The sequence below is a fragment of the Porites lutea genome, chromosome 1, assembly GCF_958299795.1.
Source record: "Porites lutea chromosome 1, jaPorLute2.1, whole genome shotgun sequence".
NCBI classification, from domain to species: Eukaryota; Metazoa; Cnidaria; class Anthozoa; order Scleractinia; family Poritidae; genus Porites; species Porites lutea.
In genome coordinates, this window is record NC_133201.1 from 42,168,112 (window position 1) to 42,188,841 (window position 20,730).

Genomic DNA, 20,730 nt, shown 5'->3' on the forward strand with positions numbered 1-20,730 from the left:
GGCAATCGATATCTTGAACAGCAAAATATCCCTCGTCTTCGAAAGTATGACTTGCTAATTTGAACGACGAATGAAAAATCAATGCGGAAAGTAGGTAGGTTTTCATTTAAAGCCGCTTTGTGGTTGTGGCAGTGATTAACTTTTTTTGCTTCCTTTTCTTCGTTAAGGGCCAAATAGCTTCTTTCAAATTAAAGCTAATTGAAGGAAGTGTCCCGTGTGTATTTCATTCTTGCGTGGCCGCGATCGAGTTTGATTGTTGAATTATAGGACCATACAAGCACGATTTGTTCAGAATACTGCATTTAGTTAACAGTTTGAATGCTTAACATGAATTTCGATTTACGAGTAAAACAATTCTGTACCGGGTAGACATTTCCGGGGGACATTTCTTTCTTCGCCAGCTGAAAATCGTTCTTTACTTTTTGCATGAATTAAAGTAAAGGAGACGGACGGTGTTAGCAGCACGATGATTCAGACGTCCCTTTCGGGAGTTTGCGACTCGAGGGGACGGCTGGAATTAAGGCTAGGTAAAATAGGCATGCAATAAGACATATAAAGGTATACTTTATTAAGATCCGCCCTTAGAGCAATTCATCAAGTGACATTGATGATCGAAACCATTATGATTGCTCCTACCTACAGTACTCTACTTGACGCTAATGTGTATTAGAAACTCAAGGCTTGAAGTTTGTATGAATTAGAAAAAAAAAAGGGTTCCACGAAATAGACAAAATAAGTCAAAGCAATAGAGTGGTTTTCGTTTGAGTGTCGTAAAACCAAAACCAAAGTAATTACTCTGGCCAATCACATAAGACACAGACAATACATTGAACCAATCAAAACTCGAAGTAATTACATGTGGCTGACGCAAAGCGCGGGAAAATGCATGCGAGCGCGTCACAATTGGCTTTGGTCTTACTTCTGATTGGATGAAAAGGTGGCGCGAATCTTTTAAGCCAATCGCATCGTGTAGAAAGTGCAAACCGCTCTATGAATAAAATAATTAGGAAAGCTTGTCCGGTTTATTATGTAGTAGTTTTGTGTTGTATTGTTTAATGCTGTGGTTCCTTTAATGCGATTGCTTTTTAGTCACCCTGGAGAAGTAAAGGAGCTAGCGGGTGTGTCATTCTTCAGTCTTTTCCAGGAGCTTGGGGTTCAGGATGAAGTATCGGCAAGGTTTGGAATTTACATCTTTATATTTCACCATCCTCAACAACTTTATGCAGCGACACATGCAGTGACTTTCCTTAGCGACAAGCATATTAATAGTTATTCTTTTAGTGCTTTAGCATCATAATTGGCTAGGATCTTAGAACAATAAAAATCTATTCGCCTTTTCTACCCATTTGAAGAAACACTTTGCTTTTTATCTAGTTTCCCTTGAACTTCGTTGTACTCAGTCCTCATTTGCCTGAGAAAACTCTCTAGCTTAGGTAGTCAGTATTTTACTAATAGTATTATTTGCCTCTTGCAGCTTTTGCTGTCGATTTTTGTGCCATATTTTGCCATGCTCAGAAGCAATGACGGCTATTGAAGCACAGAACCTGCAAGGAAATGTTATTCACACTTGGTTCAGATGTTTATTAAAGCTCCCTCCTTCTCACGAGGGGTTAGCTGAATTCACAAGGTATTTTCTCCGTTTTTTTTCCAAGGAGGGATGTTCCCAGGACTGATTTACATAGGATCTTTTGAGGGTCTGCAACAGTCTGGGACTCAAATAAATTTCTGTATCTAAAGACACGGGCCTGTGTTGAATATGTGATTAGATTATTTTCAAAGGTTTACATTACAAAATGCCCATCCCAGTCTTCAATTACACTGTCGTTTACACTGTTACGTATTACATGATGTAAACCCATTTGGTAAATAAATGTTCTTGCTTTTAATCAATAAACGCATTCTCAGGAAAGTAAATACTATTGTACCATGCAACAGTAGCCAAATTGAGCTTGATAATAAACTCAATGACCTGTCCCAAGGGAAACGGTTAATTCTGTCAGTTCCCGAGAGTCCTGATGTTTTCCCGAGGCGGAGCCGAAAATGCCTGTTGATAAAGCGGGAAACGCATTAATTGTTAAAAGTCATGTGACCTTGGATTGACCAATGAGACCTTGTGCTGTTGTTGAAAATTTTTTCAGCTATATGGTTTGTTTCCTTACAGGGCCGTTGCTAAGTTACCTGAAATGGAGGTGATTTTGAGGAATCAGGTATTGGAAGATCAGATATTTTTTTATGATCATTATATAATAAGATTCTGGGAAACAGCCCACCTACCCCTTCCCTATGCCAACATTTTGCCCTAAGTGTTAACGATGGGTTGATACGTTGGCCATTACCTCTTTGTACCGTCATGTTGAGGTGACCGTAGGTTGGTGAGTGAAACAAAATTCCATTCCGTAGGTTTGGCGGTTAGCTAAGGTTTGAATGTACGTAGCAAGAACCCATAAACTGGAGCGTGCAACTTACATGTACTCACGGCGTTTTCAACGAACAGTTAATTTTTAGAATGATTTTGGTGCAAATTTAGAATAACTTGTAAGTCCAACAAACCAGTCAGCAGAACCCACAGACCTGAAGATGGTGTTTTTGACCTTTCAATGACGTTTAGATTTCCATTTTCATATCTTATACTTCACACTCATTGACGGAGCGAAGCCTTGGGTTCGCGGGAAAAGGTGCTATTAAAATGTGTCTAAAAATAAACCGGTCCGTAAAAACGCCGCAACATAGGCCTAGTATCGAAGTTGTTCTCTTCGGCTCATGGGCTCCTGACGTAGAATACATTCATTATTACCGACCTCTTCTTTCGACTTTTATAGAAAGGATTTGGGACAGGTGAGAGCAGTGAAACATCCCTACAACTGTTTATTGCTTCAATTGGGCGTTACCATTCTTCATTGGTAAGTACAAGTGCATGTTGCAGTCACAGAGATATGGTTTACAACAAAATTGATGGTAGCAGCATATTTTTGCACTTATGTAGTTTTCACTAACAATTACCCTCAGGGTTTGTGCGCGTCCTGAAAGCCCTTGAATTTTAGGAGTCTGATTTCAAGGTCTTGACATTGGTTTTTGGTCCTTGAAGATCCTTGATTTTTTTTATCGAAGAAAATCTAACTTATGAACGCTTTAAAGTGTGCTGAGTTTAAATTAGAGAGTGTAATTGCGGACAGAATAATTACTCATGAAATACGTATAAACCCGTTCATTCGTTTCTTATTACTCTCGCGCACACGTACATCGAGCTACAAAGGCACCCGGCACACTCTCTAGAAAAAGTCCTTGAAATTTCGAAGATTGCCCTGGAAAAACCTTCAATGTTTGAGTTGAAAAGGTGTATGATCCCTGTACTATATTAATGCTCAAAACTCCTGATACTGACAACCATCTGCCCAAGCGCGCAGGGGCCAGTTGCATAAAACCTAGCGTCAGACGTAATCGCGCACGTGTTGCGTTCATACAAGAGTTTGACTGGGCTGCAGATCCGGCGTTAGCCTTTACGTCCGACGTCAAGTATGTTGCAAGGAGTTTCACCAAGATGGGTCCATCACACCAAATTTTCCTTCAACATTTTGTTTAGGTATTAACGCTAAATCTAGCCGTCACCAAGCAAGTATTTGATTTTCACTTTTGTCGTATTAGGAGTGATTTTAACATGGGTTATCATTTCCCTTTTTTATCAAAATTCAGTGATTTATTTCCCGATTATCAAGCCATCACTCCACTTCATGAAAAACTCATTTGACATATTTTCAGACCACGTTTGACGAGTCAATCCAGTTCCGAGAGAAGGTACAACGATACCTGGGTGATGTCATGAAATATGTTGATCACGTGCTTAAAAATGCCGGGCCTCCCGACCTGCTACGGTACGTTGAATTGGACCATTGTTACATGAGAAACAGCGAAACAGGAAAGCGCCACATCAGATTTTTTTACGTTAAACCTCGACGTACGTGCAAGACAGAACGCATACCCCCACCGAGGTGAAAGGGCGTGACTGGAGCCACCGTTTTAGATTTTTCATGTTTTTCCCCTGAAAATGCAAAGTTTTATTCTCAGAAATACCCTTTTCCACAGCTTGTTATATCATTATGTTGCTTTTCAACTACTGGTACGTAGGGGATGGACTCCGAACGGTAGATTAGTAGCACTTCTGTTTCTTGTTCAAGAAACTTTCAAAACGTTTTAAAACTTAAGACCACTGAGATTTAATGGAATGGTATCTTGCATTAAAAGCACTGAAAACTACGAAAATGAGCACGAAACTGACTGCATATATGTTTTTGAATGTTTTTTCTCTAAATATACATTTTCCATCACGTTCTTTTCGATTTAGGTTGGCTTATCATGTAGCAGGACTGCTGACCAAACACTGTTATAAAATTATATACAGCAAGGTAGGGGATTTGCTTTATCGGAAAACCAGCAAGGCTGTTTTTAAAAAAGACGAATCCTAAAGAGAATACGTCTTTGTTTCCTTAATTTATTCGACAAAACTTAGCCAGATGTCAAAGATAGTAAAACTTCGACTAAGTGAGCGTTATTTTTTATTATTTATTTCAAGCCTATTTTTTGAAAACGAACCTACTGAAATTTGCAGCCATTTGAGTAAAAAGGGGCCAAGAGGCAGGTTTTTTGCTCCTGATAAGCTCAAAAATCATACTAACGAAAGAAAAGGAAACTAAAAAAGAAAGAGCGAGGAGGAAGAAAGAAGGAAAAGAGAAAAAAAGCAATGGTTTCGCTCTTAGCTTTTATATTGCCTACTTTGGAGGTAGTTTTTGGCCGAGAAAAAACTGCTTGACGAAAGACATTTATTTGGCCGTAGTCTACGTAACGTTTTCAAAAATCCGTAAATTTATTTTTCCTTATGTGTTATCGTTATTTTCCAGACGCAGCCCCGTTGTCTCTTCCCTCGCTTAGTAGATCAATTTGCTCTTCCATTACCGAACAGCAAAAAACCAGTAGCACCTCTTGTGATGCAGTCCATCAAGACTCACCTACATCAGGTATCTATTCAAACTAACCGCGGCAGTTGATTACTCTATTTTAGGTGTCCTAGATAACTTTTTCTAAATGTAAGGGTCGTTTAGTGCTCAGGGAAGTCGCGTTGTAGTTTCCTGGCGTTTTAAATGGTGCGACCAACAAATGAAGTAACGCAGAACACTGATAAAACACAGGCCACCACACAATAGAGCGCTTTCACTTACGTGGTCTGCAGCTATGCAGATTTCTTCGATCAAATGAAAATTTTTAGATGAGAAAACAGTTCAATTAACACAAGAGTTTTTTTTTGTACACCAATATGGCCGCCGTGACGTCATGTAAAAACAGCAAAGCAGGCGTATTTTGCAGCGCGATCCATAATTTTTTTTTTTCGGGAGTAATGCTATCCAGTCATCTTGGACGTTAAAACTACCAGAGAGTTGGGGCGAGTCAAAAACTGATTTCAAGGGAGAGTTTGTTTTTTGCTTTTTAAGATGGCGGCCGTGATCAATGTTCCTCAGGGTTTCTATTAAAAAACGCCTGCTCTGCAGGCTATCAAAAAGCATACAGGCTTAAAATTCTCGAGGTCTCAAATTCACGTTCTGCCTTGGGACCAGCTTGGTCTCGTTTGCGTCCTTTATACATTCTTCCCAATGAAACTGTTTATAGACTATTTACTATTTATGTCTGGAGTTAGGTTTTCTGCAACTGGACTCAGCTGACCACAAACTGAAGTTGTCATTATGACTTTGTAATTTGTTTGAATCTAGTTTCTACAGGGTCTTGCTTGCTTAGACTTCAAGCGAGACGAGTTTATTAGAAGAAAAATCAAGCAAATGTTTACCACGTACTTTCGTCTTTTTAACCAGGTAAAGATGTGTTAATAGCTTTCCCTGACTGATAGCGTTGTATGTTACTCTTTATTGCATAGACTACCTTTTGTGTATAAAATCATGTAAGGTATGGCTAAGTAATTGTATTGGTTTTGTAATAATTTTGCGATGGCTAAAAGTCATACCCTTCTTTCGCAACCAATAAGGAGTTATAACCGAAACCATAAGAAATTTGCCTACACTTGCTTTTCCCGCGCTTGGAGTTGGCGGCCCTTTTTTTTCAGTTCTGATTGGTAAAAATGTACAGTTTTCTCCAATTGTTTCAATCAACCTTTCCCGCATTCCGCCTCAGTAGAAAGCGGCAGCGAACAGAGTGACCTAGTGGAGGAGAGAGCATGGGGCGAAGCCACGATTGAAAGGCGGGAAAATGAATTTAAATTTACGAATGAAACGAAGTCGAGGCTCGGGAGGGTGGACAGGTTCATACAGATCTCCGTATATTGCCACCATAAGCTTAGAGCTAGCGCCTTTGTTGGGGGTACAAGTAAGAGTCTATTCCTAATATTGTGTTAAATTCTCCCACGCGTAGGTGAATAGAATTTAAAGTAACAGCCATGAGTTTCCTTTTTCTAGATGCTGCAAACAGCTTCCCAGTCGTCCAATATAACAACAAAGAATCCATTTATGGTACGAAGCATAATATGTGGATATAATTTCAAGTGTCCTAGAACTACAAATTGGGGACTGAAATCCTAAACGAGACTCTGAAAACACAGAGAAGACAGGATTTATTCTCTGTTAATCACCACTGGTGAATAATTCTGCGGGCATTGCTTTCTGCAGCTTTTTACAACTTTACTACAGTCGAGCTTGCACATCATAGTGACTAATACAAATACACTATTTCTTAATTTATTAATTTTTCCTTTTCCTGTCTATACTTTGCAAGGTTGTATTGAAAGGTTCTTGTTTAGCCAGTCCAACTTCTGAGAGCAGGTTTGTCCATGGAGCTAAATATTCAAACCAGTTAGATAACTAGAATTCCCTCCTTTTGCTATAGTCCTCTTTTCTCCTTTCTGTCTCCCAGAGTAACCAAAGTTAGGTTTCCCTGTATATTTAAAAATAATAATAATGAAAGGCGAACGAATGAAACACGTTATTTAGTGATCGAAGATTATTTCTGTTATGTTAATGTGTAACAAAATAGTTTTGAATTTTTTTTCGGGAAAATATATTTAACGAGCGTTGTCAGTGAAAAAAGAAAGAGATGTGCAAAGTTTTGACACTCGCTTTGTACGCCATCGCATTCCTTTCAGTTTAAGCTGTTAAGATCCGTCTCTCTTTTACTTTCCTTAGTGACTTTCGTCAGTTCGCGATAGAGATCGTTCGCGAGTCTTTCCTTCACCTACCTCAGCCGCCTGCAAACCTCACATCGGTAAGTCTTCTTAACTTTCCATTCAATAAATAGACAGCAATTTTTCATGGTCTACCGCTGACACTCTCGTAGACCATATCTCTCGACCAATTAGCGCGCGAAAAGTCGCCCAGTTATAAAACATAGTTTTTAATGGAAGTTGAAATGGAAACTATCTCATTGTCTCGAGCAGTCACTCTAAAGGTGATGTTACACGACACGATTCGCAACAACGATTGTTAGCGCAACACAGCGTTGCAACATTGTTGCGACATTGTTTTCAGTAGTTACAACATTGTTCCAACATTGCAACGCTTTGTTGCTCTGAACATCGTCGCTGCGAATCGTCCCCTCTAACATCACCTTAAGACGGATACTAAAATTACTGAAACTGCTAAGTGCCCGTCTTAGATGCCGTGTTTACACGATCGCAAAAACCCCGCGCCCGAAGAAACGCAGCGCCCAATCAGAAGAATGTAGCGTTTATTCGAGGATTATAGGAAAAAGAAAATAACAAGTAGGGTACAACTCATAGTTTGCCACAAGGCAGACCGTTACGAATCTGTCTCAGCTACAAATTTAGCCATACGACTTTGAAATACAATGTAAACGCTGCTCCAGAAATGCTAAAACATTCACCACGCCGCGGCCTCTAATCAAGTAAGGGTGTTCGAAGGGCAAGAAATATTACTGAAAATTGAGAAAAATAAAAGATGAGCGGAACGCGCTGATCAAAAATATGTAAACAACTTAATGTTTGGCCCGCTAAACTTTAAATGTTGGGCAGCAAAACACGTCATGTCTGGCAACCTATTAGAACATGTTTTTTTTTTGTCTCGTGTCCACGCTTAGATGCAACCGACGGTATTTAGTTCTTTTGCAGTAGCTAATCGTTTTACTCAAGGGTGGGAGATTCATCGAGTTATTTGCTGCTTTTCATTTGCAGACACTTTACTTCTTGGAACAACTGTTCAAGAAGACACTTTCTTCTTCCGAAACAGCAAGGTGAGAACAGCGAAACCTTGACCTTACACACCAAGACGCTTAATTACAGTAAGCGCGAACTCAGGCTCGCTATAATGCCGGGGATTCGCAAAAAAACAACAACAAAGTGAAAGAGATGTGCTTCTTGTGTAACTTAACACTTTGATACTGCTATTAGCCTGTGAACCCGTGGGATGGCGGATGGGGGAAGATAAAATATCTCGAGCACCCTTTCACTCCTCCACTAGCAGCGATATGGTTTCCATGACAACAAACATCCGGGGAGTTTTTTGCACATCGATCAATCGTTGGAATCGATAAGGTCGACTGATAAATCGAATGGCTCTGAAATATCCATTCGTAATGCAAAGATATCAGCAAGCTGAGACAGAGGATGCCGAGTTCCTTCCGTCTTCTCTACTAGCTCTCACTTCATTCACAGAAAAGCCTTAGTTGGGGCCATTCAACGTTATAGGAAAAAGATGTTGTTTTTCTTTTCCCAAACTAAGCAGTGTGAGCTGAGAAACTGGATAGAGGAAAACCGACAAATGAAGGTTTTAATACGCTTTGCTTTGCGCCAAGGTCATTAACCGGCGAAAGTTCATTACATAAATTATGCAAAACAATTAACAAACTAGGGCCTTATTTTGCAGGAACACCCCCGTACTGCTTACGGCCATAACTGGCTGCCTGTTGGCGTGTAACCAGTTTACTCCGGGAAATGAACCACCCGAAATAAGAAGACAAGGTACATATTTTACAAAGAATGCTGTTATTGTTGTAGCTCTGTCCTGTCCTTTCTTTCTGCTAGCGCGTCTATTTATGTTGCCTCCAGAATAGGAATGATATTTTCTCCAGGCGAAAACTCGAGCTGTTAGAGTCATCTTAAAGATCCAATCTATTTCATTGAAGCTTCAATATTCTGAATGGAAACCGTCATTTTTAAAAAGTACTAGTTCAATAGCCCTTATGCGTGTTTACGCCAGGCAAGTAAATTTCACCATCATGCCTCGTTTTGAAATTGTAAAGTTGCGGAGTTTTACAGAAATGAATTCCCAAGGAAGTAGAGTTGAAAAGAATACCCATGCACACAGAATGTAGAAGAATTTTGCTGAGCAAACGTACCCTGGGTGCCAGAGACTTTTCTAGCGCGGTTTCCGGTTTCTGTCAAGTCTTTATATATGACCCGCGCGTTTTTTCTCTCGGCTTCGCCGCTCGTGGCTTCGGCCTTCGGCCAACACCGAAAATTCCCGCCGCAGGCGAGAAAAGCCTCTGGTACCCAGGGTAGAGCAAACGAGGCTTGGTGGTGAAATTTTTTCGTCTGACGTAATCATCTATAAGGGCCATTTGGACTGATTATATGCCTCTTTATGTGATCATAATGCTTAGTTTCATAATTTTTCCCTTCAGCGAGTGAAATCCTCCGTATGATGCTTGGAGCCTGCCGAACAGCACCGGAAATAAACTCAAGGTATAAGAGAACAAGCCCAAGTTGTCCAAAAGGTTGATAACGCTATCCACTGAATAAATCTCTGTCCGATGGATAACTCAATTGGTTTCCTTAATACTTACACACTGGATAGGGATAGCGCTATCCAACGTTTCAATAACCGGGGCTAGACCTCTGACTTTCAAGTTATGTTTTCATCAGTTTTTGGTGGTCGAAGTGGAAATCTAACCTCGTTTCAGAGTTAACCCTGGGAATGAGATTGGTGGAGATATGGTAGAGCGAGAGATTATGGCCCCGGCTCCCTCTGATATTTTCCCTCCCGGCCGGCCGAGTACGCTTGCAACACTGAACAATGTAAATTTGTAGTATCTCCTGAAAAAAAAAGGAGAGGCAATGGTCTTGAAGTGAAAAAAAAAAGCGTTTTCGAGTTCTCTCGTCTTCACTCCAACCTGACCATCTAATCCCATAGCTTCCCATGGTAACTCAAATCTTTCTTTGTCAAAAATGTCCCGTCATCCTTCCTATCCACATTGCCAATGAAATCTAAAACTTACTATTGAAAACTTGCGTGTGTGAATAATCGTTTTTTTTTTGTTCGTTAGAGATGTTCTCCTTCCTCACTTGAGAGATTTCTTGTACAGCAACATTACACGAGCCCAGGTAGGAGGCGTATGCCATTAACGTTACACGGCTTGTACGCTCTTGTTCCATCTGTTGAATTTCTCAAATTTTGGCGAATATCCCTGGGGGTTTGAATTCTGGGGGGCAATATCTTAAGAAAAAATGAAATTTTTGTCTTGTGGTAGCCTGGGAGCAAGCTCTCCTGTTTGGGCGAGTGAAACAGGTCTCGCGAGGCTCGCTTCGCTTGCCCAAATAGGAGAGCTTGCTCGCAGGCTAGTCTTGTGGTCACGTCCTTCATAATAAAACGTGACTTTAGGCACTTTCACGCCATAGTCATGCAATGACGGCAAAGAAATGTGCAAAAAGGTGATGTTCGTGCAAACTTGTTGTTTTGCTGATCTAAACTTAATTTTGCCGTTTTTGTTGCCGTTGCCATCGTCGTCTAGACTAGTGGCCAGCCAAAGAAAAACTCGAGACAGAGGAAATAATGCGGACTTTTCAAATAACAGTTGATTGTACTATGTTTTCTTTGCTCTTTCCAGGGTTTGGTGTTCAAAACCTTTGAAACACTAGCTACATTCGATCCAGACCTCTTGGCAGGGTTAATTCAAGCAGGAAAACAAGCCTTGATTCAGCTCGAACAAAAAAGGGGTGTGGGAGCAGATATGCAGTTGAGGTTAGTTTTTCGAATAAAATCTGTAGTGTTTGTTTGACTCCGGTATTTACGGGCTCATGCCATCGCAAATAGGAGTCGTAAACTATGTTTGCTGTGGGAGATTCTTCGTTCGTCGTGTTATTTTTTGGACAAAAAGTGTTTTTTGCTCACTTGTGCTGGACAAAGTTATTTCACTTTAACTTTTTTAAGTAGTAAATCAATTCCAACATCAATCAATTACGTCAGTTTTTTGTCTTTTGGTGACAGTGCAGTGTAAAAATCACCACTTCATGCATTTCAGGCAGTCATCTTGTGTTCCCACCTCATCGGAAACGTGGGGCATGTATTTTGTTCGTACAGTGCTACGCCTTATTTTACCCTTTTGTAATAGTAATTTGTTTAACCCCGGGCACTTAGGATGCGTTCCAGATCGAATTGGAATTTCGAAGAGTTGGTTTTTGAGGAGAGAGGAAAATCGGAGTACCCGGAGAAAAAAGCCTCTGGGAGCAAGGGAGAGACCCAAAAACAAAATCAACCCACATATGGTGTTGACGCTGGGATTTGAACCCAGGCCACATTGGTGGGAGGCGATTGCTTTCACCACTGTGCCACCCTTGCTCCCCCAGTAAGTCCCACTATCCAAATACTAATTCTCCAGACTGATCTCCATATATTTCCTTTGAGAATAGTTGAGAAAATTTGAGAAAAGATCGGAACATTTCCCTTTGATGATCATTTTTAATTATTAGTTCTCGTAGCCTTTTCTCTTGGTAATGTATTGAAATTGTTAGAAAAAAATGGATGTTGGTGACTCTTGGGACTTGAAGAGTTAAGACGAAATTGTCCTCTCATAATACTGAGACCATTTTTTGATCGTCCGTTGTAGGTCATCATTTAAGTCATTCCTGAGTAAACTTGGACATAGCGGCGAAGTGGCCATTAAGGCAGTGGAGGAGGAAGACACTGCAATGCAATATTGACTGATGCATCTGCCTGTGTATTTACCCGCTTAGCCAGACAGGCTAACGATAGTTTCAAATTCATTTGTGTCAATGATTCGACGCGTAGTCCCTTTCAGGTCGCCCTACACGAGCTGAGTTTTCTCTTCCTAGCGACCTTCAATGTATCGCAGGGACAAATTGCCGGTAAAATACCTCGTGACTTTCCTAGGAGTGTCCAGAGAAGGCCAGTATTCCCGCGTGTCATCATCGCAACTATTACCTTACACATAATTCCAATACTATACTATATGAACAATGTAGTAAAAGAACTTTGCTTAGGTTAGGGTATGTTATATTTAAAAATATTATTGCTGCCGCAGTTAGCGAGCCTGGAGCGAACGAACGCGGCAGCTCTCTAATCGGCAAAAAATTACATTATAGGGGGATTCAATCACTTTTTTCTCACCGGTGCAGCGCCCTACCAATTAAGCTAACAAGCCAACTGGGAGCAGGTCGTTGAATTGGTTCGTTATAAACCCGGATGATAATGAAGTTATGAATATATACTGAATATACTGAATATATACTAATAAAGAAAACAAGAACTCTGTACTTGCTCATATGTTCTGGTACAACAAATGAAACACTAAGACCACACTTGAAACTTTCTTTTGTCTTCCTATGTTTCTGCTGACTACGACGCGAAAGTTCCTAATGCATTTAGTCCATTTTACCTGTTCCCATTTCCCGTGAAAATGCGGAGCATTTGGCGTCTTGCCGGTCCCGAGGCTGGGGCAGCAGCAGACTTAGCGCTGCCCGACGGTCCAGCATTTGGCTAACTTCAAAAATGGAAGGACCACGTGGACAAACAGCGGCGAAGACAAGGCGGATCATGGACAGAGTGCTGTTTAGCTCGATCAGTGTCTGATCAGCATTACATTTGGTTGGCTTCAACCGCTGGGAATTTGATATGAATATAAGAAGAAGAAAAGGAAGAAAGTAGAAGCAACCTAAATGTGTCATCAGTGAAAGTGCATATCATTTAGCCTTATTAAAGCTTAATATAAGAGTACGAGTTCTAAGATTTTATAAGTTCTGCGTGTGCTGCAGTTTCAATGTGTTCGCCAGGATGTTTGCGTGATGTGCTACAAATGTTGCGTGACTGAGCTAATTACCTATGCACCATGTATCAACTCGTTCACAGTGACGGTGACGTTACATTTGAAGAGTGCAAATAGTCGAGTTGCTGGCAGAACATTTTCGATACAGCGTTGAATATGGGTCATTATTCAAAGGGATCTGAAAAGCCACCCTTTAAAGACGACCGCCTTCGTCTGTACAGCTTGCGATTCTGTCCATATGCTCAGGTCAGTGCAGCACTTTCGTTCTTCCATTCATTCTTAACACCCCGATGTTCGCTCGTAGCGGTAGGCATGAGTTACAAAATCAGCAACACAAACGCTTCCCGTGAAGAAAAGTAGAATTAATCAAAAGAAAGGAAGAAATTGTGACCCTTTACTCGATCCATGAAACTGCTGTTAAAAAAAAAAACCTGCAAAGCGTGACGAAAAATATGCGTGATTAATTGCTATTAATATTGTGAACTTTTTTTGTTTCAACCAACGCTATTTCACGTTCTTCCACGTACATTGTACTCCGTTGTTTAATATTTTTCTTGAAAAACTCTCCACAATCCTTGGTGCGGTCGCCTTTAATGATAAGGTATTGCAACGAATGATGTTATAAAATTCGCGTTCTTTTATAATCTGTTTACAGAGACCTCGTCTCGTTCTAGCCGCTAAAGGTATTGATTACGAGTGCGTAAACGTCAACTTAAAGGACAAACCAGATTGGTTCTTCGATTTAAACCCTGGTGGAACAGTTCCAGTGATCGAACAACCTGATGGGGCCGTTATATATGAGTCAGCGATATGCTGTGGTAGGTACATGTAGCTCGTTCTGTAGCTTGCCCAGGGGGGACGCATGCACGCAACACTTTAACTCTTCTCCTGTTTAATTTCACTTCTGGTGGTAGCTGATTAAAGTAAAAAATTCAGAGAAAAAACATCCAATTTTTTTTCTTTAAGTAATTTTATCTTTATGTGTATTATTTCAAACAGAAGATGGCTAACACGAGACGTGACCCACAGCACATAGCCATGGGCGGTTTTACGGTTTAGCGCATGCTCATTAATCAAAATGCTGTTCTGCCGGGACATGCTGTATCATTTGTGCAAGCAATATGATCATGTCATAATGTTGTCAAAGAACCATTCTGCAATCTCCCCTGGCAGTCATTTGATCAAATTATGTGCAAATACCTGTAAATTCATCAACCATGGAATAAAACCTTCCGGTCAGCAACAAATTCAGCGTTGGTAGTGTTGGCATATTCCACTAATTTGTTCTGCGATGTTAGTACTCCTCCATCCTACTTCAGGTTACTCTGAAATACACTTCTACTTTGAAATATACTCTGAGATCGCTGAGATGCATGTGAGTGGGATTATTAGCAGATAGAATTAATAATACATTGGAAATTAATGAGCATGCGCTGAACCGTAAACCTGTCCCTTTAATCGTGCCAATATTGAACAAAATACAGCTGTTTAGAAACTTGAAAGTTTACTAAGAGATACATGGATCGCCTGACACACTGTCCGGACGTCTATATATTTCTTTAGTAAATTCTGGAGTCTTTGAATTGCTGTTTTTCGTTCAGTATAGGCACGATAAACACCAAACATGAAGATTTTGTCATGTTTTGTAAATCTTGCTTAGATCTTTGGTATGCAGGTCCAAAATTTTGATCAGTTTGATTTGATTCTAAGAGGTCAATTGTGCCAGTGACGAATCACAATAATAAGTTTAGGAAACGCGACTATTAATTAACCCCAAAGTTACAATTAATTTGATAATTTTTGTATTCCCAGCAGTTTCATTTTATCACACCTAGCCTGTGTAACAACCCGGAAACGCTTCAGTGCTTTGCTGGTTAAACACCTGATTGACTTATTTTCTGCTTCACGGACATTCCACAAATACTTCTAATGTCTTTTTTTTCACTTATTATTGTTTTTTTTTTTCCCAGATTACCTGGAAGAAGCTTTTCCTGATAAACCTCAGCTTTATCCTAGCGATCCAGTCAAAAAATCTAAGCAGAAGATTATTGTAGAAACAATGGGAAAGGCGGTAGGGACCCATTTTTTTCTGCTATCTTACTATATTTCTGGCGATATAATATAGCCCAGTTTCAAACAATCAAAATTCATACTGGGCTTTGAGGCTGGCAGGGGCGGGGGGAGGGGGGGGGGTGAAACAAAATAAATGAATTATTGCCAACGAGCCATCCGAGCGAAGACGCGAGGATGGCGAGGCGGCAACAGAATAGAGCCGCCCAAGACTGGGCAACAGGCAGAAAAATTCTCGATCGAGCTTTAAAACGTGTAATCTGATGTAATGTAGATTCCCTTGAGACCAAGTGGTGTGACAGTTGTCAATCAATCATAAGGCGGTACCTGGCGCACATGTGTTCTAATTCCCAGGGGAGCAAGGGCTGAAGTTGAATGTGGTACGCTTTTAAAAATACAAAATTTCACACAAGCTTACGCGCGTAGTTCCCGCCGACGCGACTTCCTGTGTTTATTTACCCAAATTTATTTGTCAAACCTGGTCCCGGCAATCAAGAAAAATGAGTGCTTGATGCATTGTATTGATCTTGGGGGCCATTAATGTAAAGTTTTCACGAAGAGAAGCTTGTGAAACAACAGTTTGTTAAAGCAAAGAAAAGTGTTCCATGTGAAACAAGACGCTGTGGGAGCGTATATTTGGTCGTCGGTGTACTAGGTGTGGGTGAACTTTTCTGTGTATTAGGGATGTGTAAGTTGTGCAGTAACGTCGCATATTTTAGGGGTTGGTTAAGATGCGTTAGGTGGAATGCATGGAGATATATTGAACGCGAATTGGTAAGATAATGCATGGCTGTAGTTTGTTAATCAGTGAAACTTGTTTCTTGTAGAATTTAATATGAAGTGACAAAAAATAATTATTTGGGGAGGTAGAAGTGATTTTAGGTGTTGCAGTGAGGTAGTTGTGGAAGTGCTAATTTGGTCTTGAAGGGATATTGTTGTTACAGTGTGTTTAATTGAAGTGGTGGTTGTGAAAAGTCTTACATACTTGTACTTATTTTAAACGTTGATTTTTTTGTTTAGGATTGTTTTTCGCTTATTTTTGATAATATTTGTACCGAGAGAACATGGATTAGGCGAAAAGTTCATTTAATGCAGATAAGGGGGTATGAAGATGAAGCCAAGTATGAATTTTGATAATTCGAAACTGGTGTTTTGCTGATCTGACCTTTGTTGTCTGAAATAATTGTCTAGAAATGATATAAATTGTCAGTAAAACTGTTGCATAGAGCCTTAATTTGTGGACAGAGTTCTCAGAGTTCTTTAACCAATAAAAACACATTTCTTGACCCCCTAATAAATGTTTAGTGCATGGGTTATTCTGAGCCATTGTTGATTTTTGCAAATAACAAAAATAATAGTCTTTATAACTGTGTAGCCATGCAACTGGTGACTGGCAAACCTTGGCTAAATATTTAGCCTTTAGCAGTTCTTTTGGGAATTGGCACATGGGTAATCCCAATTGGGCAAGATTTAGCCAATCGCTCTCAAGATTTTGCTTGAGTTTTTTCGGTATGCGGTGTTCAGTCTGTAGTCTGCACATGTTATGCTTCACCACGAACCCATAAGCTAGGCTGTTGACAGTCCCCTATTTTTCTGTAAGATCGTCGAGATCGTGCGCTTTGCGTTACGGGTAGCCATCTTGGGTCCGACATTAACTGTAAGACGCGCTCGTTCTCGACGATCTCACTGAAAAATAGGGGACTGTGAACAGTCTACTCATAAGCCGGAGCGAGTAACTTCTATATACCCGTGTCAGGGCGATTTCACTAACCAGTTTATTATTAGAACGGTTTTGGCGCGAATTTTGAATATCTTGTAAATCCCGCAAATCAGTCAGCAAAACATACAGACCTTAGAATGGCATTTTTGACCTTTTAATGACATTTAGTTCTTCTTATTCATATATTGTAGTTGAATGGGCTCACAGACGGAGCGGAACTTCTACTTTCGCGGGAAAAACTTCCCCGAAATGTATCTAAAAATAAACTAGTCCGTCAAAAAGCCGTGACATAGGCCTAGTATGGGTGTTTCTCTCTTCCTGGTTATGTGCTCTTGACACCGCTGGGCAGTTCCAACAGTTTCTGTTTAAGGGAGAGCTCTCTCATGTGATGTGATGTCCTTGATTGTTCTTTGCAGTTTTTGACTGCATTTTTCAAAACCCTTTATGCTGTTGGTGAGGAAGAACCCAAGGAAGAACTGAAAAAACGATTGTCTGCATTTGACAATTATTTCAAACAAAATGACAAGTATCTTGGAGGTAAGCCAATTTTGCTACTCAGGCAGAGGGAAGTAAAAAGCAAGAATGTCTTTTTTTCCAGGTTGAGCACTTAAGAGTTTGGTTCTTTATACAAACCAAATTATTGCTTCCCAACTTCAAGTGTGTTCAAAAGGCAAGGACGATTCCGGACAAAAAAATCACACGGCCCCTCGACTTTCACCTATAACTTCTTCTCTTTTACCTAACTTTTCTTTACCCTTTTTTCACTTTTTTGGATGCGCATTTGCTGTCCGGCGTCCATTAAGTTTACGCAAACCAAGAGGATGGCTGGTCTCCCCATGAAAATCTTTATATTACCCTTGCCCCCTCAATTATGAAGCCTTTGAAAGCTGCACAAGTTTATAGGTGTTATAGTTGATCGTTAAAATTGATTGAACACGCCCAGTTGAGGTTTAATTGTGAGTGTAAACTTTCCTCCCCCCCCCCCCCCTCCCTTCACCATTACCGTGATTTCCTCTTGCCTTTCTCCCTCCCACCCTTGGTTTGTGCTTGATACTTGAGATTTTTTAGTATTCATTCAAAGTATTTCCTCGATTCTGATAGGCTAAAATCACACGCATAATTCACCATAACCAGTTACTGATCACCAAATTTGGAAGAATTTTATGTTTAACGAGGAAATGACGTCAAAAATGCAGCGTTCTTGCAGGTTAACAGAGAAGACCTGGGAACGAGGTTGAGTTGTCTTGGTTGTGATAACAAAAAATGGTAGACATTTCACTCGTTTCAAGAGTAAGAACAAGGCGAAATTATAGCTAAAAACATGGCAAGAACAGCAAGAACACAACTCGAAGGGCGAGATCTACTATTTGGAGAATATTTGCGGAGCTGAACAACCCTAAACGTGCACTAAACATCGATGGAGGTAAGCATGTTTTAGCTTTGCTTTTAAACTAGGAATTATTTTGAATGAATAATGAAACAATTATTGAATTCGGCTTTCCTATCATATATACCTCTTATGAAGAATTATGGAGATCTCGGAGGGTGTTATCCGTCGAGGCCGTAACACCCTCCTCGATCTCCATAATTCTTCATAAGATACTCAGCCTCATTCATTAATTGTTAAATATTTTCTTCCGAAAGGCGATAAACCCGGAATGGGAGATTTCCTAATATGGCCATTTTTTGAACGCCTCCTTGTGTGGCAAGCGTTGATTGGATTAGACCTGACCCAGTTCCCAGCTGTCTCTGCATGGTGCGCTGCCATGAATGAAGTGCCTGCAGTAAAGGAATGCACTTATCCGGCAGAAATGTACTTAAAGTACTATGATGGCCTCAAGAGTGGTGATGCAGAAGCCCAGCTCATCGGCATTGATCAGAAACCATAATGTAAAACAGTAACTGCAACAACAACGGTTTTATTTCGTTGTTATACGCTATGTGTTGTAGACTAGATCAGAAGTACATCATCGGTGGAAACAGCAAACGTACCTGTCAGTAAATGGCCTTAAGTCCTTTAATACATGTATTTCAAACAGTATTTCAATGTTAGTTCTCGCTTTTTCAACTGCTTAGGTTGACTACAAACAGCGTAATAAATGGGTTGAGCCAAAAGCTAAAAGCGAAGCTTTGTTTACACATTTAATATTAATATAGATTTGATTTATTGATTGTTGAGGTGAAATTAGAGGGTTTCCATAGTCACTCTCCGTTGCAAAAACGGTCCTCTTCTAGATTTTTCCAGAGGTACCCTACCCTCTCTCCTTACAGTAGTATGCTTTTAGTTGCTCTATTCGGTTACCTTAAAATGCCATCTTGAGTTAGTGACATGTCAGTCGTCAATTCATAAATGAGGTTTTTCTTCCAAAGATGCATTTGAGCATAAAAAATCAATAAAACAGGAAATCGCTGCACTATGTCTCCAAGACTATAGGTCTACATGTCATGAGTACAAAGCTAAATGACGCGATCATTGTCGATTCCTTTGTTTGAGTCACGAGTGACTCTATTCTAGGTGGCATGGATCGCCGTTTGCGACAAAGAAAATCTCGCATCAGATATGATTATAGATGCTTTTCCGACAAGACTCCCCAACTCCTAAGGAATACCTATTACAGCAGGGCAAAAGGCAACAACTTCAGTTTGACGTCTGCCTTTTGTAACAACTTGATTAGTAAACTGTCTATGAAGATAAGACTTAGTACATAGAAGAGCTATAAAACTGATACAACTAAAACAAAACCTTACCTCTTATTTAGCCTATTCACATACTCACTTTTGGCTCCAGTAATAGAGCAAAGGAAACCACTTCATTTTTACCTATCTTTTGGTTTTCCCTGAAGCTCATTCATTTGCACTATATTCAATATATTTTTCCAGGTTTTCATTATTCCAACAATTCACTTTCAATGTTTTCTTACAATAACCGACTTGTATACGAGTACCACTGTTCAGTCCAGTTCAGATGTTTGGTGCTACTTTGTTTTTTTGCCATTTATAGCCAGCTTGTACCGGCATCAGTTTTATTATTTCCTTCTTTATGTCCCTTTTGAAAAATGCATAAGCCAACGGATTAACAGCGGAGTTAATAACCAACACAGGTATTTTGTATCTAGAATCTGAACACCATTTGTTCAAGATAAACAGAATACCACAGCGTATAGCAAGAACATTGTAAGCAAGAAAGAAACCCGAAACAACTGACATCAATATAACGGCAGATTTCTCGTAGGTTTTATACGAAACACGATAATTAAAACGTAATTGTCGTGTTAAAATATGAAATTGTTGGTTGTGTTTATATACAACAAACAGTATTGAAACCAAGCAAAAAATAACCATGCAACATGGCAAAAACGAAAAGAAAATAGTGGCAAACCACACGAAATTTGCAAGAAAAATGAATTTAAACCTATCCAGAGTGAAGATTCAAGCGAAATAAAAATAACTGTTATCGTCCAAGGAAGCGCAATCAATTGTATGACGCGCCGACGGGTCATAAAAGTCACATATTTGTAAGGCATCACGATGGCAATATACCGCTCCAATACTAAACTGCACAGGCACACCACAGAGGCATCTTGAAAAAACCAGCGCACTATCAATCCAGCCTTTTTCTAAATCTTGCGAATAGCTGCGATCTCTTGTCATCTCGTACAAAAACAGCAAAGGAAACACACATATCCCAACACAGAGATCTGCAACTGCGAGTGAAACCACAAACGCGTTGGTTTTGGTGCGAAGTTGTCGTTTGTTGCACACAAGGAATATAATAAATCCATTTCCAATAATCGTCAGAATGGAAAGAAACAGCAAGAACCAAAAACCACGTTTTCCATTTTGCAGTCAGAGGTCTTCGTCACAGTTAATTCAGCTCCGCCAATATTCAGTTACTTATACAAACACCTGATCTCGAGTTTAAAAGCTTGCATACA

The 20,730-nt window shown here is 40.0% G+C and overlaps 2 protein-coding genes across 3 annotated transcripts in view; both read left to right on the forward strand.

Annotated features, from left to right (window-relative positions):
* Window positions 1-12,419, forward strand: part of LOC140951513 (protein MMS22-like) — a 92,450-nt gene extending 80,031 nt beyond the window's left edge. The window contains exons 23-39 of the mRNA XM_073400775.1: window positions 1,090-1,176; window positions 1,475-1,627; window positions 2,162-2,207; window positions 2,820-2,900; window positions 3,757-3,869; window positions 4,340-4,400; window positions 4,893-5,009; window positions 5,757-5,855; window positions 6,453-6,506; window positions 6,769-6,815; window positions 7,176-7,254; window positions 8,180-8,238; window positions 8,871-8,965; window positions 9,628-9,688; window positions 10,270-10,327; window positions 10,831-10,964; window positions 11,830-12,419. Coding sequence (XP_073256876.1) covers window positions 1,090-1,176; window positions 1,475-1,627; window positions 2,162-2,207; window positions 2,820-2,900; window positions 3,757-3,869; window positions 4,340-4,400; window positions 4,893-5,009; window positions 5,757-5,855; window positions 6,453-6,506; window positions 6,769-6,815; window positions 7,176-7,254; window positions 8,180-8,238; window positions 8,871-8,965; window positions 9,628-9,688; window positions 10,270-10,327; window positions 10,831-10,964; window positions 11,830-11,923 — 1,438 coding nt within the window. The 3' untranslated portion in view covers window positions 11,924-12,419. The remainder of the gene's footprint in view (window positions 1-1,089; window positions 1,177-1,474; window positions 1,628-2,161; window positions 2,208-2,819; window positions 2,901-3,756; window positions 3,870-4,339; window positions 4,401-4,892; window positions 5,010-5,756; window positions 5,856-6,452; window positions 6,507-6,768; window positions 6,816-7,175; window positions 7,255-8,179; window positions 8,239-8,870; window positions 8,966-9,627; window positions 9,689-10,269; window positions 10,328-10,830; window positions 10,965-11,829) is intronic.
* Window positions 12,420-13,081: 662 nt separating this feature from the next.
* LOC140951496 (glutathione S-transferase omega-1-like) overlaps window positions 13,082-20,730 on the forward strand; it is a 13,018-nt gene continuing 5,369 nt past the window's right edge. Inside the window, exons 1-5 of one of the 2 annotated variants that reach the window (XM_073400758.1) lie at window positions 13,083-13,251; window positions 13,661-13,823; window positions 14,976-15,076; window positions 17,212-17,332; window positions 18,440-18,922. In XM_073400758.1, the coding sequence (XP_073256859.1) occupies window positions 13,162-13,251; window positions 13,661-13,823; window positions 14,976-15,076; window positions 17,212-17,332; window positions 18,440-18,684 (720 nt within the window). In that variant the 5' untranslated portion in view covers window positions 13,083-13,161 and the 3' untranslated portion in view covers window positions 18,685-18,922. Of the gene's footprint in view, window positions 13,252-13,660; window positions 13,824-14,975; window positions 15,077-17,211; window positions 17,333-18,439; window positions 18,923-20,730 lie in introns of those variants that run through there. The other variant, XM_073400765.1, reaches the window with a different exon arrangement.